General features: G+C 27.2%; 5 protein-coding genes across 8 annotated transcripts in view; 2 read left to right on the forward strand and 3 right to left on the reverse strand.

Annotated features, from left to right (window-relative positions):
* Positions 1–8,753, reverse strand: part of LOC106789620 (ankyrin-2-like) — a 42,135-nt gene extending 33,382 nt beyond the window's left edge. Inside the window, exons 1-11 of the mRNA XM_014753998.1 lie at positions 8,736–8,753; positions 7,055–7,169; positions 5,163–5,264; positions 4,471–4,603; positions 4,008–4,171; positions 3,712–3,867; positions 3,474–3,602; positions 3,140–3,337; positions 2,214–2,510; positions 1,214–1,411; positions 425–571 (exon numbers count right to left, since the gene is read on the reverse strand). Of these exons, the coding sequence (XP_014609484.1) occupies positions 425–571; positions 1,214–1,411; positions 2,214–2,510; positions 3,140–3,337; positions 3,474–3,602; positions 3,712–3,867; positions 4,008–4,171; positions 4,471–4,603; positions 5,163–5,264; positions 7,055–7,078 (1,548 nt within the window). The 5' untranslated portion in view covers positions 7,079–7,169; positions 8,736–8,753. The remainder of the gene's footprint in view (positions 1–424; positions 572–1,213; positions 1,412–2,213; positions 2,511–3,139; positions 3,338–3,473; positions 3,603–3,711; positions 3,868–4,007; positions 4,172–4,470; positions 4,604–5,162; positions 5,265–7,054; positions 7,170–8,735) is intronic.
* A 1,539-nt stretch (positions 8,754–10,292) lies between these two features.
* Positions 10,293–16,519, forward strand: LOC106789624. The gene is made up of 19 exons (XM_014754002.1): positions 10,293–10,356; positions 11,181–11,294; positions 11,389–11,567; positions 11,659–11,782; positions 11,878–11,999; positions 12,773–12,842; positions 12,944–13,014; positions 13,119–13,234; positions 13,348–13,521; positions 13,616–13,665; positions 13,796–14,119; positions 14,194–14,540; positions 14,657–14,749; positions 14,842–14,989; positions 15,131–15,509; positions 15,627–15,948; positions 16,058–16,137; positions 16,270–16,311; positions 16,403–16,519. Exons 1-19 carry the CDS (start codon positions 10,345–10,347, stop codon positions 16,471–16,473), a joined length of 2,838 nt encoding a protein of 945 aa, XP_014609488.1. The 5' UTR covers positions 10,293–10,344; the 3' UTR covers positions 16,474–16,519.
* A 33-nt stretch (positions 16,520–16,552) lies between these two features.
* On the reverse strand, positions 16,553–20,105 carry LOC106789627 (lysine-specific demethylase 8). Its single transcript, XM_014754009.1, has 8 exons — positions 20,085–20,105; positions 18,866–19,029; positions 18,634–18,775; positions 18,322–18,499; positions 18,072–18,233; positions 17,746–17,963; positions 17,458–17,616; positions 16,553–17,381 (listed from the first exon to the last, which is right to left on the reverse strand). Exons 2-8 carry the CDS (start codon positions 19,003–19,005, stop codon positions 17,124–17,126), a joined length of 1,257 nt encoding a protein of 418 aa, XP_014609495.1. The 5' UTR covers positions 19,006–19,029; positions 20,085–20,105; the 3' UTR covers positions 16,553–17,123.
* Positions 19,062–20,204, reverse strand: LOC106789628 (UDP-N-acetylglucosamine transferase subunit ALG14 homolog). Its single transcript, XM_014754010.1, has 3 exons — positions 20,112–20,204; positions 19,841–20,003; positions 19,062–19,743 (listed from the first exon to the last, which is right to left on the reverse strand). The coding sequence occupies exon 3, from the start codon at positions 19,725–19,727 to the stop codon at positions 19,095–19,097; it is 633 nt and encodes a 210-aa protein (XP_014609496.1). The 5' UTR covers positions 19,728–19,743; positions 19,841–20,003; positions 20,112–20,204; the 3' UTR covers positions 19,062–19,094.
* A 52-nt stretch (positions 20,205–20,256) lies between these two features.
* Positions 20,257–27,410, forward strand: LOC106789625 (signal transducer and activator of transcription 5B). 4 transcript variants are annotated; one of them, XM_014754003.1, is made up of 9 exons: positions 20,257–20,489; positions 21,377–21,542; positions 21,623–21,779; positions 21,900–22,246; positions 22,324–22,467; positions 22,548–23,016; positions 23,110–23,782; positions 23,872–24,256; positions 27,051–27,410. In XM_014754003.1, exons 2-9 carry the CDS (start codon positions 21,415–21,417, stop codon positions 27,226–27,228), a joined length of 2,481 nt encoding a protein of 826 aa, XP_014609489.1. In that variant the 5' UTR covers positions 20,257–20,489; positions 21,377–21,414; the 3' UTR covers positions 27,229–27,410. The 4 variants fall into 4 exon arrangements, with proteins under 4 accessions (XP_014609489.1, XP_014609490.1, XP_014609492.1 ...); XM_014754004.1 differs by having other exon boundaries at positions 20,302–20,485; XM_014754006.1 differs by lacking the exon at positions 20,257–20,489 and adding an exon at positions 20,607–20,829.
* Positions 27,411–27,803: the final 393 nt, after the last annotated feature.

Consider the following 27,803-nt stretch of genomic DNA (forward strand, 5'->3'; position numbering starts at 1 on the left):
TTTTTCTTTCTATCTACGTATGTGTATATGTGTGTGCAATGTGTGTATTTTTTTCACATAAGGTATTCCTTACGACGTGACCAAAACAATAATAATAATTATTATTATTATTTATTTTATATAATTTTATAATATTAATTTTATTAATTGTATATATAATTATTATTATTATTAATAATAATAATTATTATTAATCATTTCGAGAAGAAAATATAAAAATTTCAACTTTGTTATTGTTCTTTTTCTTTTTTCTTTTTTTTTTTTCTTTCTATGTATCTACGTGTATGTGTTTGTGTGTTGCAATGTGTGTGTGTGTGTGTTTTTTTTTTCACATAAGATATTCCCTACGACGTGACCAAAACAAATACGCCCTATTATGTTTGTCGACGTATTCGGCTATTTTTTCGATTTCTTTGTACATTACCTCCTCCTGACCTTCCTTAGCTGCAATATGCAATGCAGTATGCATATCCTTGGTCGTAGTATCAACAGCTGCACCATGTTGCAATAGTAACATAACTATATCAATGTTACCCAATCTGGATGCAATGTGCAACGGCGTTTGTTGTTCCTATAAATATACAATGAAATTTTCTACGATTCGCCTGACTGTCAAATCAAACAAAAATTATCCCATCCCATCCAAAAAAAAAAAAAGAAGATAATAATAATCAAAGAAAATATATAATATTCTAATGTGAAATTTATACGTATGGGAAAATTATTTTCCAATAATTTCCAATAAATAATATAAAATTAATAACACATTTTATATTAACGAAGCTTGGAAAAGCATAAGCCAAACAAAACAAAACAAACAAATTATATTTTTCATCGTTTATATATATATATGTATATCACAGGACTGGTTAATGGCTCATGCGTTTGCGTGTGTGTACAATTATATTAATAATTATAATTTACAATATTACTTAAAAAAAAAAAAACAAACAACGATTGATCATATTGAATATTGTTTTCTCGTGATTTTGCGTTTAGAAAAATTACCTTTGGTTTAATTTCTTGTTACAAATTGGTGATAGTGATCGTAGGGGGTGGTTAAAGGTTAACGGGGTTGGGGGTGGGAAGGAAAAGGTAAAGATCAATATACGGTTAAGGGATTATCATTTGATCTGTAGAAAAAGGGGATGGAAAAGGGGGATGGGGACCCTTTGTTTTTCTTTTTTTGTTTTCTGCATTTTAATTTACTTACCCTAGCACGTGCATCAACTTTGGCTCCATTTCTTAACAAAATTCGAATAATATCGGTTTGATTAGCTCTAGCTGCCAGGTGTAAGGGTGTTTCTCCCCTAACAGTTGGCACATCGGGATTGGCTTCGTGTTGTAGTAGGAATATCACGATATTCATGCATCCCATAAAACTGGCCACGTGTAACGGAGTCAGTCCGGACTGTAAAATATTTTCAAGTTATTTACAATTAACATATTATTTTTTATCTTTCTTTTTCTTTTTCTTTTTTTTTTTTTTTTTTTTTGTAATTCCAATATCAAAAAACAATTTTCGAATTGATATCTCGACGGAATCCCATTAAAATAATCGGACCGTTATAGAATTTGATTCGTTTGATTTTTATTATCCGACTCGCATAATCCGTTAACCAGCCTTCCTATATTCTCATTTCTTTATTTTCTATCATATTTCAATATTTAATTCACGGTTTTAACGTAAAAGAATAATAAGAAGCAGCATTAACAAAATATAATGCAAAATATTTGTTTTAAATAAAAAATGAAATAAAGAAAGGAAAAAAACATGAAATACAATCTTGTATAACATTTTCTTTCGTGATTTTTCATTGAAAATAATTCTTTTATACTTTTGTTAAAATTAAAACAAAACTATATATATATAAATATAATAATCTAATATCACGAATATATCACGTGCAATGAAATTGAAATCCTTTGGCCTACAACCACGTGTGAGACTCGTGGTAAAAACATTTAAATCATAAACAATAAATACGAGCCTGATACGTCATCATAGGAACAAACGAAAAGAAAACGTGTCAGACTCGTGATGAAATTATTCCCGATAAATTACAAAAATGAATAATCAATAATTAATAACAACAATTAGGCCAAAGAATTAATATATCAACAAATGTATGAGATAATAAATAAAAATTGTATAAAAAAAAAGTTAAACATCATCATCATCATCATCATCATCATCATCATCGGATTGTTACCTCGGTCGTAGATTCGATAGATGCGCCATGTTTCAATAATAATTCGACGACCTTGATACGATTTTTCTTGCAAGCTATGTGCAACGGTGTAAAACCATTTAATGCTCTTGCATTTGGATCAGCTTTCCTATCCAAAAGCAATTTCGCTACTCTAACGTGACCGCAGTGTGCGGCAACATGTAAAGAAGTTAAATAATCGATGGTCACTTCGTCCACTGGTGCACGATGATACAATAATGCTCTAGCAGCATCAACATGATCACCTTGAGAGGCCATATGCAAAGGTGCCAAACCGTTCTAAAATAAAACCAAAAAATAATCATCAAAATAAGTATCAATACGTTTAATCTGTTTGAGTCACGGGCGCCATATTGAAATTATCCCCACTCCGACTAACTCTATCCCCTCCACCACTTTTTCGATACGTAAATGTTGCACGGTGGAGGGGACTATTTGAATCTCACATTTTAATTGAATATTTATTATAGAAATTATATTACGTTATTTGTTTTATATTAATAAATAAAAACCAATTCTGTGTTGTGTTAAATTATAAATAGAAATAATTTATCCACAATTAATAATATAAACTTTCAACTTAATAAAATATAGATTAGTTTGTAGAAGTGAATTATCTATGTTGATTTATTGGATCAAAAAGTATTTTCAATTTGTTTGAAATTAAAATTAATTTGGATAGAATATGTAAGAGATATATTGTAGTATTTTTGTAAAAAGATAAAGTTGTAACGGAAACTCAACTTTATCATAATTTTTCTACAAACGCGAGATGTGATAGGTCTCATTTGATTTTCTTAATATTCAAAAACGGATTATATCTTTGTAATATTACAATATTGATAATTTTTGTTGTTGTTAATTCTTTCGAAAAATTTTTTAATTATATTCGACAACAATCAGTTTACCTTCGAACGAGCACTGATCGGTGCAGAATTTTCGAGTAACGTGTTCACAACTTCTTCGTGTCCTGATCTAGCAGCACAATGTAACGGAGTCAAACCGTCCCTTGTTTTCGCATCGATTTGTGCCGAATTTTCTAACAGGATTTTGACGATATTATTTTTACCCCATTTAGCTGCCACGTGTAGGGGACTTATATTGTGCTGAAATTAATATATAAACAATATTGATTAAATAAACAATTAAAAATGATAGATTAGATTAGATTAGATTGTAAAAACTTTGTCCTAATTTTTTTTAAATATTTTATATAAATCATTTTTTATATACATTATATACCTTAGCCAAATAATTAACGTCAGCCCCACGTTTAATTAACAAACGTGCTATCTCTTCGTTACCATAATGAGCAGCAATGTGTAATGGGGTGAAACCACTTTTAGATGTGACATCAGGTTTGTGATCGTTCTAAAAATAAATAATAATATAAATATTGAGATAAATTAATCAATAATTTCAGATACAATACGCAATACGTCAATTTTCAATTTAATTATAAACAATAACAAGATATTACTTGTAAGAGTAAATCAGCTGCCTTGCAATCATCTTTTTTAGCAGCAATGTGTAATGCCGGTAACCTAACTTTTCCTTTAGAATCGTTTTCCAATAGTACACTGACGACCTTGTCGTGACCTTGCTGCATTGCCACAGCAAGCGGAGTGAATCCATCCTAAAATTATTCAAACAAAAATTAATAAATAAATAAATAAAAATGAGATAAAAAAGGTAATAAAGAAAAACAAAAATGTAGAATACTTTTAACGTAAAATGAATTTGAAAAAGTAGACAAAATTTGGCAATTGTATTTACCTCCGTAGCGAGGCTCTGATTGGCTCCATTGCTAAGCAACAATTTAACCACTTGATCATGGTTTTCTTGGGCAGCCATATATAACGGTGTAAATCCATTTTGCGATTGTATATTAACAGCGGCGCCATATTGAATAAGAATATTAACTATTTCTGCTTGGCCAGCTAAAAACAAACAAAACAAACCAAAATATATATATAAAAATTTTGTCCAATTAATTATTATTAATATAATTTAATAATAATATCAACATAACAATATAATATAATAAAATAAATCATAAGATAAACAATATAATATAATATAAAATAAATAAATCATAAGATAAACAAAATATAATATAGAAAATAATAATTAAAAAAAAAAACCTATTATAATAGGACAAAATTTTAATAAAATTCGGAATATGGTTTTAATATATAGAAAGATTATTAATGAATTACTATTATGCGGTATAGTTTACCTAATGATGCTATGTGCAATGCGGTATTGCCTTTCTTTGTCGCAGCGTCGACCTTTGCACCCCTTTTCAAAAGTTCCGTTACTATCTCAACGTGTCCATCTTTCGATGCTAAATGCAATGCGTTTAGACCGTTCTGCAATTTATTTATTTCATTATATTATTATCATTACAATAATATTAAATATATATATATAAATATTTGAGAACACATATTTAACCCTTTGCACTCAGTTTTTTTTTAACCACAGGTGTTCATTTATGTAGGAATTGAATTGTTTTATTTTTTTCTGTTTGTTTGTGTTTGTGTGTTTGTTGAATTAAAATCAATTTTAAAAATGTAACATTTAAATAAACTTTTGTTAATTCTGACACAACGTGTGGATTGATTTGCATTACTATGATATCAGTTTTTTTTTAAATCATAGGTGTTCATTTATGTTGGAATTGAATTGTTTTATTTTTTTTTCTGTTTGTTTGTTAAATTAAAATCAATTATTAAAATGTAACATTTAAATAAACTTTTGTTAACTGAGATGATTGATTAATTGAGATTAAAAATTGAAATATATTTAATATAATCTATCCTTAATATGAAAATATAAATGAATAATATGCAAAATTGATGATATGAAACACTTAATTCATTTTATTAACACACATTTATATATATATATATATAATTAAATGTTTACCGAATTAGCTGTATTTATATCTAGATCAGTGTCCAGATATTCGATGATTTTTTCGAGGTTTCCAGATCTAGCTGCGCGAAGAAATGCGGTTGTATCGTCAGCCTGAAAAATATAAAAGAGAAACAAAAATGTACGATAAGAAAATGACATGTCAAATCATTGAACAGAAAGACAAAAATTAAATTAAATTAAAGAATTTAAGATCAAATGAGAAGAATAATTTAAAAAAAAAAAAAAAAAAGAAGAAAAAGGGGGGGAGCCGCAAGAATATAAAATAAAAAAAAGATAAATAAATAAAGTAGAATAACACAGCAATGTGTATGAGAACTTATTACCGTTCAGATTTATTAATACATTAAAGTGTGTACACATTCTATTTTTGATCTAATTAAATCTCATCTCTTCTGTGAAATCTAGTTTACTGCAGTAGTAGTGGTTTTATCTCTTCTTCTTCTTCTACTTCTACTACTTCTTCCTGTTGTATACATTAAACGCTTCGATTACGATATTTATTTTCGTTATAGCCTAGGGAAATCGATTATTACAAGGTCTGAAAAAAAGGGTGATAAAAAGGACAAGAAAAAATAAAAAAAAAATATATATATATATATATATATAATATTTTTCATTCAATATAATATTGTTTCCTTTCAATATATAATTTCTAACAATCATATTTTTATCGTGATTTTTGTTGTTGTTGTTGTTAAATTGATTATGTAATTTGATAATTATTAATAACCAACACGTGTTTGAATTAGAGAAAAATAAAATATACAATTGGGTATAGTAATAATGTGTGATAGAAAAATATTGTCCATTTGTTTGTGATTGTATATAATGATATCAAAATACATATCACATTTACATGTATAGAATACACATATATAAATATTTATACGCGCGTAAGTATTCATTCATAGGAATATTGTTTTATCCAATTGTAATTAAAAAAAAAAAAAAAACAAATAAAATACGTACAAATCAAAGCGTTCATATCGATAAACACATTCATCCCCACTATGATTTAATTATTAATAATTATTTATTTATATATATATAACTTTTTTAATTCGATGTGTCTCGCAAATGATATTTGTATAAACAAACAAATAAACAAATTAATATCATTAACATACTCGTAACTTTCTTATATATCATTTGTAATAATTAATTCTACTCGGTTTGTTAGAAAAATTCTCTTATGAAAAAGAAACCAAAAAAAAAAAAAAAAACAGATCTCCTAATCAATAATAAATAAATAAATAATAATCGAAAACAATTAGGGTGGTGGTGGTACACATCGTAAAAAATATTCGATATTCGAGTTTATATACTTTCGATATTATTACGAAAATAAAATAAAAACTTTATGATAGTTATACACTCATATCCGAAAAAATTCTATCACGTAAGTATCCCCCATATCCTAACTCAGGCCCGCCATATATAACCCAACACCCCATCCCAATCTTGAAATCTTAACGAAAGTACATTCCCATTCGTATATCCCGTCGATAAAAAAAAAAAAACTCAATTGAATGATTAAACACAGTACTAACAAACAGACAGACAGACAGACAGAGAAACGAATTAACATCCTCAAATATTCACGGTAACGATCTTCCTTTTCTTTCCTTTTTTTTTTCCTCATCCTCACCCTCCCATCCCCACACCCTTCACCATTCCTCATTCTTTTCCCCATAACTCATAAGAAATTCTATAGACAAAAATCTAATATCAATTCTCAATGTGTTAATCAAATCTATTAACGATCAAGATAATAATAATAATAATGATAATAATTAAGGTAGTAGATATGCACGAGAAATATGAACAAAAAAAGAAAAAAATAAAAAACAACATTCGAATAAGTGTGATTGGTCTCCTACCTGATTAGTATTGTCCGTGACCATGATGTCGTGCCGGAGAACCAGGAAACGTCCTTGAACGACCGAAGTGTTCTCTCTCTCCGGCTCGACGGCAGGATTATCGCAAAAATCGGTGCTTTTAGGGGAAAGTAAGTAGAAGAAGAAAAATAATAATAATATGTCAAACTACCCCTTCACGTTTTTTTTAATAAGACAACGATTAAGACGAGTAAAAACCAACCACCCGCGTCAATCCACCATTCGTGATGCCGCCCGGGAAAAAGGGTAGTAACGTTAGAAATACGATACTATACTATACTATACGATACTATACTATACGATACGATACGATACGATACGATACGATACGAAGGAACGAAGTAGAATGAGTTAGAGTAAGAAAGATGGTTGGTGGGGTTGGTTGTTCAAATGAGAAAAAGAGAGAGAACTGGCCGAGTGAAGACCGGGGTGCTTGTAGAGGGGGTTAGTTGGTTGGTTGGTTGGTTGGTTGGTTGGTTGGTTGATTGGTTGGGGGGGTATGGGGTTCGGGGTTCCGAGGTTCAGCTCGAGAAAGAACCTAAACGCGAGATAGGAGCCGCCCTTGTGCGTTCGTACAAAGCGCAGACTCGAACCTACCAACGATTCCCATCTACGAATAAAACAGATACACTTTTGATATATATATATGTTAGTAATAGTAGTAGTAGTAGTTGTGGGATGATGATGGTGGTAGTAGTTGTAGTTGGGGTGGGGGTTAGTATCGTTTTTCTTCCTTCCCTTACTTACTTGTTTCTTTATTTCTTTAAATATATCTTTTCTCTTTTTCTCCAAATTTTCTTTCCATTGTAACCTTTCATCCCTTATTCTGATTCGTTCAAAATCGCATAACTTCCGCGTTTCGATCATATCCGGTGATTTGAATAATAATTATCAACCACCCCCGTTTGTATATATTTGTTTCTTTTTTTGTTTATACCATATTTTAGAGAATTATTTGTTAATTTTTACGATTAAGGAAATCTTTATGGATTGGATTATTAGGGGGAAGGAGGTTGCTGTTATAAAATGATAAGAATTAATTCTTTTGATATGTATATTCAATTTGTTACAGATTCAATTTTTTACTTTCTTATAGAATAATTTGAAAGTGTTTATACAAAATAATTTGCGTGATCTAAATTCATTCGAAAGATAAACTTTCCTTAAATATCTTCTATTACAAAAATTTTCTCGAGATTAAAAAAATATATAAAAATGAGAGGCATAGTTATTAAAAAAAATTATAGGATAGACTATAATAACATTTTCATTAATTTATGATACACAATTAATTAATAATCTATCATTCTTAGATATTAAAAAATTAAACATTGTTATCTCTTATACACACACATATATATATATATATATATATATATAACCCCCACCCCAAAGAAGAAAAAAAAATGATCCTATCGTTAATAACATTAGATATTTTTGGGTTTAAAACAAATCCATTGACAGATTAAATTCGAATATGAATAAAGGGGGATCAAACAAAAAAAATGCGTGTTACATCGATCGTCTTGGTCATTTTAAAGGTGGCGGGCAGGGGTCAGGGGGCAGGGGGAGGTGAGGGGATGACAACCAACCACCAAGTAAGGTAACAAACAGCAATGACGTTAAAACATGGTAGAAAGTAGTAGTGGAAAATGAGTCAGACCTTTGGCAGTAACACCACGTTGTGTTATGCGTCGGCGTCCTAAATCGGTTTGTTGTATGGTGGGCTAGAAAAGCGTCACCTGTAACACACATAGTGTGTCTGGTCCCCTTGGCGGCATATATGACGATCAATAAAACACCTCTCTCTTCGTAGTTTCTCTCTCTTTCTCTCTTTCTCACACACAGACACACATATACATACATTTTCTCTCATTCTCTCTCACTCATTCTCTTATATGCTAATCAACATTGAAATAAGTAACACGAATGCACCAGTATATATATATATATAACAAGAGTTGCGTGTAAAATGCACCTTACATACTAGGATCTTTTCTTTCTCAAGGCTTTCATCAACCCACACCACCATATAAACCTTGCCCTTCCTTCCTTCCTTCCTTCTTCTCCCATTCTATTATCCTCCCTTTTTCAACTTTTCCCCTTTAATCTATTCTCCCTTCTTTTTTCTTTCCTTTTGTTACTTTTTTTTCTTTATTTTTATCTCAATATCTTATCATTACCTGTTAACGAATATTTAAATAATATTTGATAAAAATTAAATTTGTAATTTATTTTTAATTATTATATTTGTCTGATCGTTTGTGTACAAACGTTTTTAGTCGATTATCGGGATTTAAATTTTTGTACTATTTGCCGCGCCATTGTTGCCAACCATCCAAAGAAATACCGCCAAATTTGAATCGAATGTTTTCTCTATCGTTTATCTTTTTATTGTTTTCATTTGTACGAATTCTTTGGGAAGAATATTATTGTTTTATTTCTATGTATATTCAATTGTTTATCAATTAGAAATGTTTCACACACATACACGACACACAAAATGATATACAATGACGTAATAATTGTTTTCCTGTAAACATTTTTTTTTAGACAAAAATTATTAAATGGTAAAAGAAAATATTATTATCTTTGTAAAAATGATATGAACATTTGATGCATGTAATAACAAAGTCTCCTATATTATTATAAATTTATTTTTAATTGTAAATAGCAATCGTACGTATTTAACAAAAAATAATTATATATGTATATATATGTAGATATATATATATATATATTGTAGATCTATTTATAAATATAGAAAAAAGTCGAAATTTCAGGCTATAAAGCTTTACTTAAATTATATGAATAAATATAAAACGACACGTGATCGAATTACGTCAATTACGTAAAAATAATAAGAAATGTCGAAAAGTTTATTTTGAACGATAAAACAAATGAATAATCCTTTAATTAATTCGAATCTCTTACAGTTTTCATCATATTATTCTTGGCTGTTTGTTTTTTACTTCTTCAATTAATTTAATAAATTGACAATTAAATAAATAAATAAAAAAGATTAAAAACGTGTGTGTTGTTACAATCGCATCGAACTATAATAAAACTTTTAAGTATTTTCGATTGAAACGATTAGAGAGGTTAACAATGAAAACGAAAAAAAAAGAAAACCTTGTGATCAGTATAAATTTGAAAATGATAAAAATTGTTGTTTTAAAATTACCTCAAGCCTAAGCCTAATAATGGGTAGAAATTCAGCCTCAGTCGTCATTCCTAAATTATAAACTGTGTACTATGTTTGACAAAACTTGATGTGCATGCATGTATGTATGTATTATTATACTCTCCATGCTGAAGACGTAGGTCATTGGATATTTATAGAATTCCTTGTTATTCTCATAACAACATCTTCTTCTCGTAGCTTTTACAAAAGATATTTACATAACTCTCCTAGATATTATAATAATCCTTTATAAAAATTCCCCCATAAAAAAAACGAGATCAAATATCTTATTAGAAATTTGTCATTTTCAAATCTCATCCCCGGTATATGTGACGTTCTACGATTTTTCAAATTATCTTTCAAACCGTTCAATCAAATTTTATATTCTTCTTAGTATATAAATATATGTATTAAATAATATTGTTTATTTTTTTGTTATATTTATTTTATTATATATCATATTCGTACGCAAACTTTTCATTCATCGATTTAGAAAATTTGAACAAATAAATTTCGCGCGAAAAAATTATTTTGAATTGTGAAATACACGATCGATCTTTTTCAGATATTATATTTCGACTTATTTTCAGTTTTTTAATATATTATATTGTATATTAATTGTATGTTATTTGCAATCTTTTTTTTTTTAATATGCATATTTCGTTATATATAAAAAGATATTTATTTTAATTTATAATACGCGCAAAATGGGGGAGTAAGAAAAATATTTGAAAATAATCTTTAGCGTTAATATTCAGGGATTGGTAGCACTGATTTTTATGGCGCCAAATTATGTCGTATTGAACACAATTGATATTGATTGACATTCGTCATTATTTTTTTTTATTTATTACTGTTATTTATTTATTGTAACGGGGGAATAAATTGTTTAAATTATTTCTTTTTTTTGTTTTTATATATTAGGAAGTACAAGAGTTAGTGGAAATTGGCTCAAAAGAATTTCTAAATGAAGAATATGACAATGCACGTAATAATTTTAAATTGGCATTGAAAATATTAGAAATCTCGGATTTAGAGGTAAGTTTTATTAAATAAAATTAATATTATTAATAAATATTATTAATTATATAATTAATCACATTATCATTTGTATGTGTGTATATGATTTCAGAACGTACAAAATGTTCAATATATGATACAATACTTATTATCTATAACTTTATTGCAATTCAATAAAATTGAAGATTTATTGAAAGCATTAGAAATTCTAATTAATTTAGAAAAAAGTATGGAAAGTAAATATCCAATTGTTTATAATGGATTAGCAAAAGCATATATTAAATTATACAGGTACTATATATATATATACATATAAATTTTAAATCAATTCATTTTATTTGAAAAATATTTCATTTTCTAATAAGATCTATGTGTGTTTTAGGTTCAATTTGGCTCTCAATGAAATTAAACGTGGTTTCGATATTATAAATAAAGGAATAGATTTTGAAACATTCACTGCACCACCAACATGTATTGAAAAGGAAGCTACAAAAGATGGTTTACTGGTATGAAAACAAATATTTTGAATTCATATTTTATAAAGACAATGATATCTATATATGTATAATTAATATTGCATATTGTAAAAAATGATAAATAGCTTAGTTTATTGGAATTACAAGAGACCGCATCAAAATGGCGTTGTCCAGATGCAAAATGTGCCTTAGAAAATTGTCAAAATATTATTCCACATTGTCCAATCTCCAAAGATATATATTACAGGTAAATATTTCTGTCCTAGTATAATAAATTGCATAAGTGTACATAATCATACATTTTGTATTCTTCATTTTATTTATAGCGATCCATCTTTCACTGGTTTCGTTAATGTCATATGTAACAATAAACATATTCCTTGTACATTAAAGTATCATCCAGATTGTTGGAAATTTATTAAACACAATATAGATTCATCAAAAGTATTTTCAGACTTGGTAATAAAATATATCATATGTACATATATCATATTCACATTAATTTTCATTTTTATATCTATATATCTGTAATCATACGTCTTTGAATAGGATATGCTAGGTCACTTATGTCTTAAAACTAACTGTTCGAATACACAAGATATTTGTTTAATAGTAAAAATTGAAATCTATAATCATGAGGCTACAATTATAGATACTATCCAACATTCCTCGTTATTAAACATATCAACATCTGCTTCTCCAGTTGGTAAAGGTGCTATTAAAAAAAAAGTATGAATCTAATCGTTAATTTTTATATTTATTTTGTTTTATGTATATATAAATAATTTAACGCATTGATCATTATATACATTTTAATTTTGTATGTTCATTTTTATTACAATATAGCGAGCCATACCATCAATATCTCTAGCGTTAATGAAAGAAGGCGAGAAGAGAACGAAAGAAATGTTAGAATGCTATTAATAATACGTATAATTTAAATAAAAACATGCTCACAAATATTTTATGATTACAAAAAGTATATTTTATTAATATTTCTTGTATATAATACATTTACAGATCTGAAAGAGAAACATCGTTAAAGAAACTAATGGAATTACGAAAAAATTATTTTGGTCCACTTATAGATGTAAGAGATTTATGATTTATATAAATTTATATATATATATATACAAACGCATGTATTTTTATTTATTATTTTATAAATGACATATATTTTTATTAATACAGGAGGAATATCGAATCGATTTCGAAAATAAGAAGATAGAAGATGCGTGTCAATTCAATCGTTTCTTATTGGAGTGAGTAAATTACAATAGAAATAAATCAATAAAGATTATATTTAAATGTAATATAAATACTCTCTTTATAAATAATATAATATTTTATTTATATTTTATTATAGGATTTTGTATGAATATATTAAGTCAAAAAGGATAGTATGTAAAACGAAATTAATATCAAAGTGGCATGAAACAAAATTATTGCTCGCGGATTCTCCAGAGATACAAACATTTTTAGGTGAATAATATCATTTTAAGTATTACAATTTATACAATATGTAATATTATATTATGTTGAGACAATGTATAACTTATATTTTTAATTTGTTTCTTTATTATTTCATTTTTTAGATGTAAATATAATAAATCTCTTACTTAAACACACAAAACTTGTAATGGTTGGAGATTATATATGTATTCCAGAAGCTTTAGGAGAAGTGCTCGAAATGTTTGAGAATGAATTAATTGAATCTTACAAAGCATTGACAAGTGAAATCTTTGAAATAGAACGTGCACAATCAACAGGTATAATCAATTATAATTTCACAAATAATTCAAAGTTCTATTAATATAAATAAATGAAACAATTATTAATGTTACTTTAAACATTTATTTGCAGATAATAACATGTTATCATCTGAAAATGAAGAAGACAGTTGTACAGAAGAGGTGTGTACATAAATACGTAAAAAAACCAATAACTTATTTTTTATTTCCTTTATATTATATATATATATTTTATTCTATACAATGTTAAGCACGCTATATTAACATTTTAATATATTATTAAAAATTATAGAAATCTCCAGAAGAATATTTGGAAGTTTCTGACAACTCGTTAGACTCATATGATAAGAATAGCAATATGAATTCTGATAATAATATGAAAGAAAATGTTCGTAAAAAATTATCATTTGTTCCCAGCGAAAACGAATATTTTGTTAATAATAATTATCCTGGAACTGACGAAAATGAGTATGCTATTGCTGTATTTGATGATAAATTAAATGATAAAACGTCATGTAAACAAATCGAACAAACTTTTGTAGATAGTTTTGTACAAAAATATTTTAATAATCCATTAGAGAAATTTCATCCACAAAATCTAAGCACAATCTTGGTTGTAAGCTCTTAATTTTATTACAATTTTATATAAATTCAAATTTTGCGTATTATATTTATTTTTTAAATTTACAGAATGTACTTTCAAATGACAACATGAACGTTGAAGATAAATATGCATTATTAGAAGAGTTTTACTATTCAGTTGTACAAGATACTATTAGAAGTTCACAAAAATATATAAATGAGGAGAATTATTTAAAATCACAATCAAAGAAAGCTAAGCAATATTGGGCTACAAAATGCAACGAAGTACAGTCAGAAACATTACCATCAGAGAAAATAAAAGATGAGCAACATTATCAATTACTATTAAAAAATCAAGATAAGAAAATAAAAGCATTAACAAGTGAAAGACAAAAAAGTATTGAGATAAAACAACAACTTGACAATAAAATTAATTGTTTAAGTGACAAACTAATGTAAATATTTAAAATTTACTCATATTCATCTAAATTCGTTTATGTATACATATTAATAATATGCATGTTATTTATTAATAATTAACTGATTATATATAACATTTCTTATTATCTAGTGCTATGCATAAAGATAACCACGCATTGAAAAAGGAAAAATTTCTAAAATCATTAGAATTGGAATATTTTCATAACAAATTTGACTTGCAAGAGTAAGTAAATAAGTTGACATTTATATTTAGGTATTGTAACAAATTTATCTATATATCCCATTAAACGTATTTTTTTTTTTTTTTTAATATAGAGCCTATTATTACACCCACGCAGCAGTAGTTCTCTTATCTAAAATAAATAATTTTATTAAAAAGTATTGTGGGTTGAATATTGATTCAGATCTTAATGAATGGTCGTCAACATATAATAAAACATTGAATGCAATTCAAGAACTTCAGGTACAATATAATAAATTTGATAATGTTTGTTTTAATATATATATTAATAATAATGAAAATAGATAATATTTGTATTATTGAATCTCTAATGTAATTATATAATTGTTATATACTAATTCTTCATTGATTCGTTTGTAATAGTTGGAATTTGTGAGAGTTCAATCGTGGATAGAATCAATGAAAGTAGGTGAAAATCTGCTTAATGTAAATATGAATTATATACCGCAACCTAAAGTCCCATCGAAACCTTGTTCTTCCATTGTAATCGAAGCTTTCACTGCGTTATTATATAAACATACAACAAACCTTTCGCAAGATTTGTCTGGATTACTTTCTATATTGTTGTCCTATTCAACATCAGATATTTCTGAATTAATACCTTCCCATTTATCAACATTAAGGGATTATCTTCTTCATATTAACAATTCGAAAAATAATACTAATGACAAGTTAAGTGAAGCAAGAAATAACGTCGAAAAACCCGAAGAGGTGGATTTGAAACAGATATCGGAAACTATTGGTAAATTTTTAATATATATATTCATAAATAAAGTGTATAAATATAGCTAGAATGCATATAAAACCATAATAAGGAAAAATAGTTTTTGTTAAAGATATATAATAAATAAATTTACAGACAACTTCAATCAAATATTACAATCATGTAGTAATAAACAATTGGGAGCAGAAAATACTCAAATTGAAGATGCCCCAACAAATGATATAGTTAAGAATAATAATGTCTTAGAAATATCTAACGATAATAAACCGACATTAGGTATGCCTATTACAATAGCCTCTAATTTATTTATGAAACGCGAAGATTCCATGGAAAATAAAACCCATGAAACTAGCGATACAACGATAAAAGAAGATAATATTAATATTGAAGGGAAGAACAAAGAAACAGAAATTGACCTTACTGATGAATTAATAAATATACCATTAAAAAATAATGAGTATGTATATATTATCCAAAACTTACGAAAATAATTGATAATATTTTTGGTAATCACAGTAATCTAAAGTTACTTTATAATTAACGTACTGCCTTTTTTGTTCGTGTAGTCATCATTTTGAGAATTTAAATGTAAAATTTGATAATAAATCATCATTATCATATTATCTCAAAAATGAATTTATCCAAGGTATTAAAAAGTATATATTATTAAGTAAAAGAATCTGTAAATGCGTATAATTTACAAATTATATTATGTCATATATTACATATAACTCGTTAATATATATAATAATAATATAAATATATTTTTATATTTTAGATCCACTAAATGACCAAATCAAAAATATTTTTCAAAAGAAAGGTAAGAATATTATATTAATTAATTATGTATGTATTAATGACAAGAATCATTTTCTGTATTGCTATACACAATAATTTTGGTAATATTTCAGATGAAGAAAATTTGTTGTCAACTGATTCAAATAAAACAGTGTTACCAAAAGAATCTTGTTCTTTTATGTAATAATGTATAATATTATTTAGCGGTTACTGACAAAAAGGAATCTAATCTAAAAAAAAAAAAAACGTTCATGGAATCTAACTGTTAAATCAATAATGAAATCAATTATTTATTTATAATGAATCTAATTTGTCCACATATATATAGATAGTTTCAATATATTACATTATCGTGCTTATTTATTAGAATGTGGACATAAATTTTATAAAATGGTATGATATATAATATTAGTCATTATACTTAATAATAATAAATAAATATAGCTATATAATAATGACATATTAAAAATATTCTAAATAGAAATAATATATGTTTCAGTGTATTAAGCAATGGTTTAATCATTGTCAAACATGATGTAATAGTTGTCATATTCAACAAATATTCTCTTTTAAAACTTATATTTTAATAACGAACGTGGATTACTACTGAATAACAGTAATTTGACAAAGTAGATATAAGTTAACGATACGTCGACTTATATTTTTACGCATATGAACTATATTATTAATTTTGACATATTTTTAATTGTTAAAAATATAATAATTACACACACACACACAAAGAGATATTTTATATAACATTTTTAATATTTATTTAAACGCAAGAGATGTGCAATATTTATGATTAAAACTTTGATTAAAATTGTGAAGTATCTAAGTCCACCAAAAACTGACTGAAAAACTTGTTGTGAGTGCAGTTACATGATGCCACCATTTAGGTGGAATATATAACATTTCACCTGGTCCTAAATAACACATAAAACCTTTGGCCTTTTTAAAATCTGGCCATTTTATGTAATCAGGTTTGAGAGGATCTACTTGTGCTGTGTTATAAAGTAATTTTGTATCATATGGATATAAATTTATGGAATCAGATGGATTATATAAAAATATTCTTTTATAACCGAATACCTAAAGAAAATAATAATATTTATTAGTAAGAGAATAACAATAATAAAAATATACATATATAGACATTATTCCGTACCTGACACAATAAATTATTTTTTATATCAAAATGTAATGGTGACACAGTTCCAGCTGGTCCAAACCATGCATTTATATCTGGTGGCTCAACTTCTACATCTTCTTTATCAGAAAACGAACAATAGTCTGGTATGACGATATCATTTTGTAATTCTGGTATCTGTTAATGAATAAAAAAACATAATTTATAAAGAAAAATATAATAACAGAAGAAAGTATATATTATATTATTTAATACACTAAAAATAGCTTACGTTATATATACGATATTTCTTTCTTTAAATAATACCTGATCAAAAAGCTGATGTTGAGCCAAATAACCAACTTTTTGGGTCGCCTTAATTATATGCGATTGTAAAAATTCTGAAAATGTAATTAAACTTTGACTCCAATCTTCCTCTGTATATCGAGATCCTATTTCAATAGGCACCGTACGACTTCCTGCGATTTTATTCAAATAATCAATATCTTGCCATAAATGTAAAGCATTCCAATGCTTCATAGAATCTAAAATGATATTTTTATAAATATACTAACTCATATTCTATATGCAATTCATCGAACATTATTTCTATTTTGTTATTTGTAATAATAAAATGAAATAATTAGAGTTACCTGTTATTATGACTGGAATTTTTGGTATAAAGATGTCTTTATAAAATAATTCCATAGAAGGTACCTTGTATCGATTAACTTGTACAAATTCAGGAAGCAACGATTGAGAAACTTTACTATAATCAATTTCTATCTTTTTTACATTAAGTGTTCTCACAAATTCTACAAAAAATACCTAGTATATTATATTTTTGATATAATGATTACTCTGATATTAGAAATGATTTCTTCAATAAATAATTGTACTTACTACTATAATAATTATTTATTTTGGAAGCAATTGATGTTAGTAATGATGGCTCGTTAGGTAAAGGAGCACCTAATAATATACCTTTATCAATTTGTTGAATAATTTCTTGCAATACTTGTATCTCTGTATCTGATGATTTTTCTTCATTTTGTTCATGTTCTATTTCTAACAGTATTACCTAAAAATATAAATATAAATATTGAAGTATACGTTCCATTACAATTAATATAAAATACATTTTTTTCTTTAATAAAATTTTGTAAAAATTACTGTAATATAACATAAATCATCATTACTAAATCTGTTCTATACCTTTATGAGACTACAAAAAGAATAACTATATCTATACGATATTGGAACATCTTTCCAATGGCCCGAATTTAATATTTGCCAGGTACGATCTAAGCAAGCTTCTATTGTAATTAAAAATTTTTTTATCCATTTTGTCTTCTCGCTTTAATCAAAAAGAAAAAAAAACACTATGTATTAATAAGAATATTTGTAGAATTATAAAAAATATAATATAATGTAATTATATATTTACAATTTGTCTATGCTAAATTTTCTTAATACATCAATAATAGATGCTAAGTGTACTTCTATTTCAGTTGGCAAATATTTCAAATCTTCTTTCAATAATATCCAATCTATTAATTCATTGGTTAATCGTGCCTCGCAAGCCATTCTTATTATGTTCTATAGCACTTTCTGAAATTGACATAGGTACATAGAATTAAAAATTTATATTAATTGAAAAACAAATATATTTTTAATTATGACAAATAAACTTTGTCATACAATGATTTATTTACAAATGGCCATCTTACGATTATATGATCTACAAAATAGTATAAAATAATTCCTGTCAATGAAAATGTTTTAACTCTACAAAAACTTTCTATAAATACGGTAGTTATGTTAAGAGCATAGAATATTTTAAATACAAATGCTACAATACATAAAGGAACACAAGTTCCTGGACCATTACATAAAAGTAATTCTGGCTTTTCAGACCATAAAAGAGATGTGGCTTCTAACGTTGCCATAAGAGTTGTCCATACAGAAGAAATATACGACTGTCCAACTTCTCTGCTTCTAGTGATCCTTACTATTTTATAATCATTTTTCATTTCCTCTATGTCTTTTACTTTATCTATACTTATATTGTCAGTAGAAGCAGAAACATATATTCTAGGTGTATACTTTTCATAATCCATTAGTTTAACAACCCGCAATATTTCTGCTGTATGTCCACCTGATCCTAATATTATCATAGTTTTTGCCGGTGATTCTCTGAGTTTCTTCGCTCTTGTTTTTTTATCTTTCATAAACATTAAAAATAATATTCTTACAATAATGATCAAGGTACATACAATTAAAAAAATATGAATATACGACAAGACCATTTTGTCCTTGCATTATCTGAAATAAATTATATATAATAAAATATCATTTCTACATTATCATATTACATAAATATATTAATAAATATAGATATCCAAAAAGTAAATTTACAGACCCTTAATCCATAGAATTAAGATGTCCAAATAATAATTGAATGAAAATTATTTTCAGGTGTACAATTCAGATGAATGATATACATAAAAATCTTGTGTATATCCAAACGAAATAACAATATCGTATTTATGATAATATAACAACAATTCCAAATGTTGAAAAATCTATATATATAATTAAAATTATTAATTAATAAATACAAAAAGAGGACACAAAAAAAAAGAAAATAGACAGGAAATAATTACTCGGTAAGAAGTCAATTTTGGACATACGTTTTTTATCACCCAAATTATATTTCGTTGATACGCTCCTGAGTAATCTCGGTACCAGCGCATGCTTAATCTGTCTTTCGGTCACGTGACATTCCCCTCCACTTCTCCCCGCGCCATTAACGGTTTTGAATTCTCGGAATTCCTCATCCATGAGGAGGCACTTCGACGTTGGGTGCAACGAAAAGAGGGGAGATTACTTATTGATGAGATTCTCGTGTGTGGCCGGTCCCCGCTTCGTTATATTCGTTTATAAATATATCGTGGGTGTATATTGCATTATTAATTTAAATATTATTCCATAAATCATCTACGAGAAAGGGTGGACAGTGATACGTGAAGTGAACATCCTGGAGGCTCGTATTTTTGGACCAGCAGTAGGTGAATAAAACGCATTCTATTAGGCACCAAGGAAACCTTCTTTCTCTCTCTCTCTCTCTCTCTTTCTCTCTCTCTCTCTCTCTCTCTCTCTCTCTCTTTCTTTCTTTCTTTCCCTCTCTCTCTTTCCGCTTATCTATTTACGCGTTATCGGTATACGTCATTCTATACGCTCTTAAGATCCGAAATTATCATTAAGCATTGGTATTTGTCTTCTTCGTCTGTTAATATTTTACATATATATATAATATTTTAATGAGAAAAATATTTTTTATTGGGATAATCGACAAATTTTTGATAATTTGTTAGTGTGCCAAGTGAGTGTTTATCGATATACGAAAAGGTAATTCGATATGTTTAGACTCATACGAAGTTTTTCTTTCGATAAATGTGAGCGCCTTGAAGTTATTCCTTCGTTCATTTTCTTCTTCTTCTTATTCTTTTTAATTTAAAAGTTTTAAAGTATACAGTTTATTTCAAGCTTTTTTGGGTATGTATTTTTATAATATATATATATATAGACATATGTATTTATTTCATTTATATATATACTTTTGTTTTGATCAAATTTAAAATAAGTTTAATGTTACTTTCGTTTGGTGGTGCACATTGAACATTTTTTTTTCGAGAGGTTAGGTTTTCTAAGATCTTCGTGATCATCGATCGATGATGGGTTATCTTTTGGTAAAAGTATTTATATAACGTGTTTTATATTTGGAATACCATATTTAATGTCGTAACAATGGCGCCTCGAATAACTTTTTAACATTTTCTTTTGTAAGAATAATTTATTCCATGTATAAAAAATAATTATTTTTTAATATTATTATTATTATTATTATAATCATTTGAAGAAGAGTAATATTTTTAATATTATTTGATTTTATTAGGGTCCTGAGAACTACGAGTCCAAATTACTGCTTCCAGAATGGCCCTGTGGACTAAAGCACAGCAATTACCACAGGAGGCACTACAACAAGTGCGTTCTGTTTATGGTGAACATTTTCCTATCGAAGTACGACACTTTCTCTCGTCATGGATCGAAGAAAAAATGTGGTAAGATGTGGTATCAAAGAATTACTTAATTATTCTTTTTAATAATATTTACTTTACCTGTAAATTCTTTTTCATTGCAGGACCGATATAGAACCTGATAATCCGCAATACGAACAATACATAGCTAATCTAATTGGTTCTTTAATACAAGAATTAGAAGTTAAAGCAAGTACTTTAAACAACGAAGATTTATTTTTAACGAAAATAAAGCTTATGGAAGCTGCCAAAATGTTCAGAGTAAATATACACATTTAGCCTTTTTTTTTTTAATTTATTATATATATATATTAGCCTAGAGTTTATAAAAAAAAAATATATCCAACTATCCTTTCATCGCTTATTATTATTTTGTAACAGCATAGATACACCGACAATCCTACTACCCTTTTTAAAATAATTAGACATTGCTTAGGAACGGAAATGAAACTTGTCGCTCAGCTAGAAAATATTGGAGGTATTATGACTATGAGTGCCAGTCGGGTTGGTTTAATGGTAGGAGACTCTGTCGCAGAAATAGCCCAACAAGTTGAAGTTATAAGACGTAAAACACAAGAAAGCGGAGAAGAATTGCGTAAAATGGAACAGGAACAGGAGGCCTTTGCTATTAGTTACCATGAATGCACAAAAATAAATGCTCATTTGCAACATCTTGCCACTCAACCGAAAAGTCAACAAATTAGTGACTTGGAAATGAAAATCAGACGGTATTATATTAATTAACATTATATTAATGCATGTGGATTATCAAATTTCAATACATCATTTTTAACATGTATTGCAGGCAAAAAGAAACTCAAGATCAATTATTGAATCAAAAAGCTACGGGTTTAATGCAATTACGCTTATCACTGGCAGATAAATTGAAAGATACTATTGCCAGATTAAATACATTACAATCGAGAGTTCTCGATGATGAATTAATCAGGTAAATATATTAAAAATTAATATATACAATATATTAAACATACGAATTTTATTGTAATATAATTGATCTATGTAACTTAGGTGGAAGAGGGATCAACAATTAGCTGGAAACGGGGCACCGTTTAACAGTAATTTAGATTCCATTCAAGAATGGTGCGAAAGTCTTGCAGAATTAATATGGCATAATCGACAACAAATAAAAGAAGCAGAACACTTGAAGCAGAAATTTGGCCTGGATCCCCCAGGAATACAAGATATTCTTCCCACTTTAAATTCACAGATCACGCAACTTCTTAGTTCCTTAGTCACTAGTACATTTATCATAGAAAAGCAGCCACCACAAGTAATGAAAACTAATACACGTTTTACAAGTACAGTACGTCTCTTAGTTGGAGGAAAATTAAATGTTCATATGACACCGCCTCAAGTAAAAGTAAGCATAATTAGTGAAAGTCAAGCAAATATTCAATTAAAAAATGGCAAAATGGCTAAGTGTGGGGAAGTTAGTGGTGAAATTTTAAATAACAGTGGAACGATGGAATATCATCAAGTAAGTATAATAATTATAGGAGATGTTGTATTTTGTTTCTATATATTAATCTAATAAAAATAGATTTAAAAAGAACTCTATGCTTCATTTTAGGCAACACGACAACTGTCAGTTAGTTATCGAAATATGCAATTGAAAAAGATTAAAAGAGCTGAAAAGAAGGGTACAGAGTCAGTTATGGATGAAAAATTTTCACTTCTATTTCAATCTCAATTTAGTGTTGGTGGGGGTGAATTAGTATTTCAAGTGTGGACTTTGAGCTTACCAGTCGTAGTAATTGTACATGGAAATCAAGAACCTCATGCATGGGCTACAGTTACATGGGACAACGCTTTCGCAGAACCTGGAAGAATTCCTTTTGTTGTACCTGACAAAGTACCATGGGGACAAGTAGCAGAAGCATTGAACGTTAAGTTCAGATCAGCTACGGGAAGGCCTTTAACAGATGATAATCTTCATTTTCTCGCGGAGAAAGCATTTAGAGGTGGAAATTCAGGTGGTCAAGAATATTCTAGTTTACTTCTTAGTTGGGCTCAGTTCTGTAAGGAGCCCTTACCAGAAAGAAACTTTACATTTTGGGAATGGTTCTATGCTGTTATGAAATTAACTAGAGAACATTTGAGGAGTCCCTGGATAGACGGATTCATTCTTGGATTTGTTAGAAAAAAGCAAGCGGAAGAAATGTTAGCTAACTGTGCATCAGGAACTTTCTTAATGCGTTTTTCTGATTCAGAACTTGGAGGAGTTACCATTGCTTGGGTTGGAGGTAATACACACATTATAATATTAATAATATAAAAAAAAAAAAACATTTTACACAAATTTATCTCTACTCTTTTCTTTTTCGTATTTTAGATCAAACAGAAGTTTTTATGCTTCAACCATTTACAAGCAAGGATTTTGCTATCCGCAGTTTAGCAGATCGAGTCTCTGATTTGCAGCATCTTTTATATCTGTATCCTGATATACCGAAAGATCACGCTTTCTCTAAATATTATACACCAGAAAACCGATCAACATCGGCAAATGGATATGTTAAGCCATTGCTAGTAACACACGTACCTGGATGGGGTGGTCCAGTTGTAGGAAGTCAAACGCCTTCGCATTCTTCAGTGGTCGGTGTTAGTAATAATGGTCAAAGTTGTCCAAGCGGAAGTTATCCTGCTACACCTTCTACTATATTCCAAGCACATAGTCCAGATCCATCTGTAACACGTGATACTCCATCTGTTGCTTCCAGGTCAGTTTCTGGATATAGTATTTTTTAAATTGAGATGAGTAATAATTTCATGTATGATACTGACATAGATATTTCATAGAAGATGTGCAAAGTTAAATTTAATATTGAGACTGAATCTCAGATATTCTGAAATTATATTGATATAAAAAAAAAAAATAAAAGAAAAAAAAAGAAATAGAAAGTTATTTAACGTTTATGAAATAACTTAATTGCTTTCAAATGCATGAAAGATATATTTCAGATACAAATATTAAATAATCCATCCTGTATATAGATACACGCGGTACTTATGATCGAAGTTGACTCGAAATCTATTAAAATTATATATGAAAAATATTATACTAGTTGTTCGATTAAAAAGAGAAATATATAATGAAAGATCTAAACAAAAGTAAATATAAATTGTTATTAATTATCACATTTTAATTATAAGTAAAATGAAACAATTAATTTTTTATACTTTTTATTCGATTAGAATTTATTTGTTTGTTTGTTTTGGGGTTTTTTTTAATTATAGATTTTTAGTAAAAGACGTTTATTTTCATTTACTATGATTCAATTTACAATGTAAAAATGAAATTTCAATTATTGAAGGTTTTAAAAGAAACTCTTATACACTGTCATACTTTTTCACCTTTAAAAACAAATCACTTTGGTATGAGATTTTTTTTATATTTTTTTTTTCTCCCATTAACTAAATATATTTTGTTCAACAGATATATCGTATACTAAATATATGTTTTTGATAGAAAAAAAAAATTATACACAAGACTGCAAATAAATTTAATATTTTATAAAGAGTATAATCTTTTTCTATACTCACAATTAAATTGATATATGAAATCCAATTGTATTCTAGTATATGGAATAATATATGTAATACATTGACGTGTTGAATTAAGTGAATTCTAATGAAAGAAATTATGTGACATTCCTATGAATATATATTACTTTGCATATCTTCTGAATTTCTGTGCAGAAACTATAACAGTATTTTTTTTTATATGCATTTTTTGTATTCTCGGATATAAACACTCTTTTTAGAACTTTATTAAAGTAAGATATCACAAAAACCAACAGTATACAAAATTATATTAATTTGGTTTTACCTATATGGAATATTAGTTATATGCAAAAAAAAAAAAAAAAAGCAACAAAATTGCATTTAAAGGGCTACATTAAATTAAGAATTTTCTTATCTTCAAATATTTTCGTTGTTCTTATAATAATCTATTTTATATTTAGTTTTTGATCGCAGCATTTAATTTTTAAAATATCTTACCATAAGATATTTGATTTTTCTTTCAGTATATAAAGGGTTAATATTATTTTTTTTTTTAGGATTTAGAAAAAACTTATATACACGTATATTTTTATTGATATCGTTAGCATTGATAAGATTGATATTAACAATTATAATTTTCAATCAATTAATAATTACATTAATTACTATTAAATTTAGAATTACAATTTCATTGTGAAGTACTTTGCCATCGATTTAAGGTTCTATGAGTTCTAATATCATTAAATAAATCACTTTATTAGAATAATCGTAAAGATAGAATATACGTAGATGTTATTTGTACTTTTATACAATTACAAATATAATAATATAAACTAATATTTTTCAGTATTATTTAAATATTTTGTAATATATACTAACATTGAGCTAAACGTTCACATATATTATGAAAGATCATAATAAGATGATTTATACATTTATTAAGGTTGTGATATGAACTTCTGGAACCTTCGGATATTATGTCTATTTTTTTTTTTGTTGGTACATGAAAAGCTTTAGAAGAGAAAGTGTTAATCTCGTTAAATTTTATACATCGATATAAAGAACGAAAACAAAATTAAAAAGTACTTAATGGTATGTATTCTTGTACTTCCATTTAGTGTGAAAGAAAATTAATGAAATCAAGAAGAAAAAAACAAACTAATAACTCAATTAAACGGCTTATCCATGGCTTTAATACAGTATTTGATCTTTTTAAATTTTTATACAACATTTAGAATTGTGTGTACATATGTCTACATACTTATTTCTATACATATCTATATCTATATATATATATATGTCATGTGTATGTTAATAGACACAACAATGTTAATCTAATGATCGCTTTATTACATAAAATTAATAATTTAGATATAATAATAACTCTCTATATAAAAATAAGAAGAGGGTAAAGGCCTGGAGCAAGTCGGTACAACAACCACAATGGAAAATTGTAGATATTTTCAAGCTACCTCTGCAAAACACAACTCCAATTGTCATAATCATTATAAATTTAACTGGCAATTTAATTCTTTACGTTTATAACAAGCTTACATTGCATCTGCCATGTACTTTTTCCTTTCTTTTTTTTTTTTTTCATTTTTCAATTAAATAACGTAGTGAAATCTGTAATAAATATTAATAACATCATAATATTATTTCACGCATTGAAAAATATGAATGATAAAGGGTATGATATTGGTTTTTTTCTTTTTCTTTAAACTATTAAACTATCTTTATTTCTTTCTTTCTTTCTTTACAAATGTAGTGGCAAATAAATGTTGGTTGGGTGGGTGTTTTGTGGTTTGTACTATCCCTTGCCGTGTTGTACCGGCTATCCAGCTACTCGGTCACAAAATTTTCACAAAGTTAAGCCCTATGCAACAAACAAACAAAAAAACAAAAAAGAAAAAAAAAAAGAAAAAAGCGTAGCAGCTTATATTACGTTATATGTTTCTCAATAGTTGATGAGATTGCCAGTGATTGGAGTTGTGTTTTGATTTGTGGTAGCTATGCTTCGGGTCTCGGCCACTCAGGTATTGGTGGGCGACCAAACTCGGACATGGACTATGTGGTTTTGATGGGCAATGGTGAACTATCCACTATCGACGAGAATCTCAACTTGGACCAATTTAATGGTTTCGTTTTTTCCGAGTTAATGCAGTCATACAACACCAAACCGCAGTAGGTATATTGGTGCAAAAAAGTTGTAGGTTGCCATCGTATACCTTCATTTTCGATCTCTATTCTTCTTGGATATTATAATCCATGCAATATATGATTCGAGATCATTTGTTATTTAACAGGGGAGGGATTTATGGTAGAGGCAGATCATACTTATCTAAAAATGGAAAAAAAAAAAATTAATAATAATATCATAATATATCCTTCGATTATAAATCTCTATCGTATAAGTGCAATATTTCTTAAAATATGCATAGATATATACTATACACAAATTTATAAAATAGAATTTAATATTGTTATGGTTATATAAGTAACGAGTTTATATATTATGAGAATTTTATTTAAATCTAATTATCAATTTTAATATAAAATTTTGTTTATTTGCGTCAATTTATAATTGAAAATTCTATTGAAAAATGAAAGGAATTATTCTTTAATACGATATAACGATATTAATATTTTTTAAATATATATAGATTTTTAATTATAGTGGGTATATTTTTTACTTAGTTTTGCTTTTCATTAACCATTTATTTTAGTTTTAAGTCATTGTAAGATATGAAAAACACTGGGTAC

The sequence above is a fragment of the Polistes canadensis genome, unplaced genomic scaffold (genome assembly GCF_001313835.1).
Source record: "Polistes canadensis isolate GaletaPanama2010 unplaced genomic scaffold, ASM131383v1 scaffold_193, whole genome shotgun sequence".
NCBI lineage: Eukaryota > Metazoa > Arthropoda > Insecta > Hymenoptera > Vespidae > Polistes > Polistes canadensis.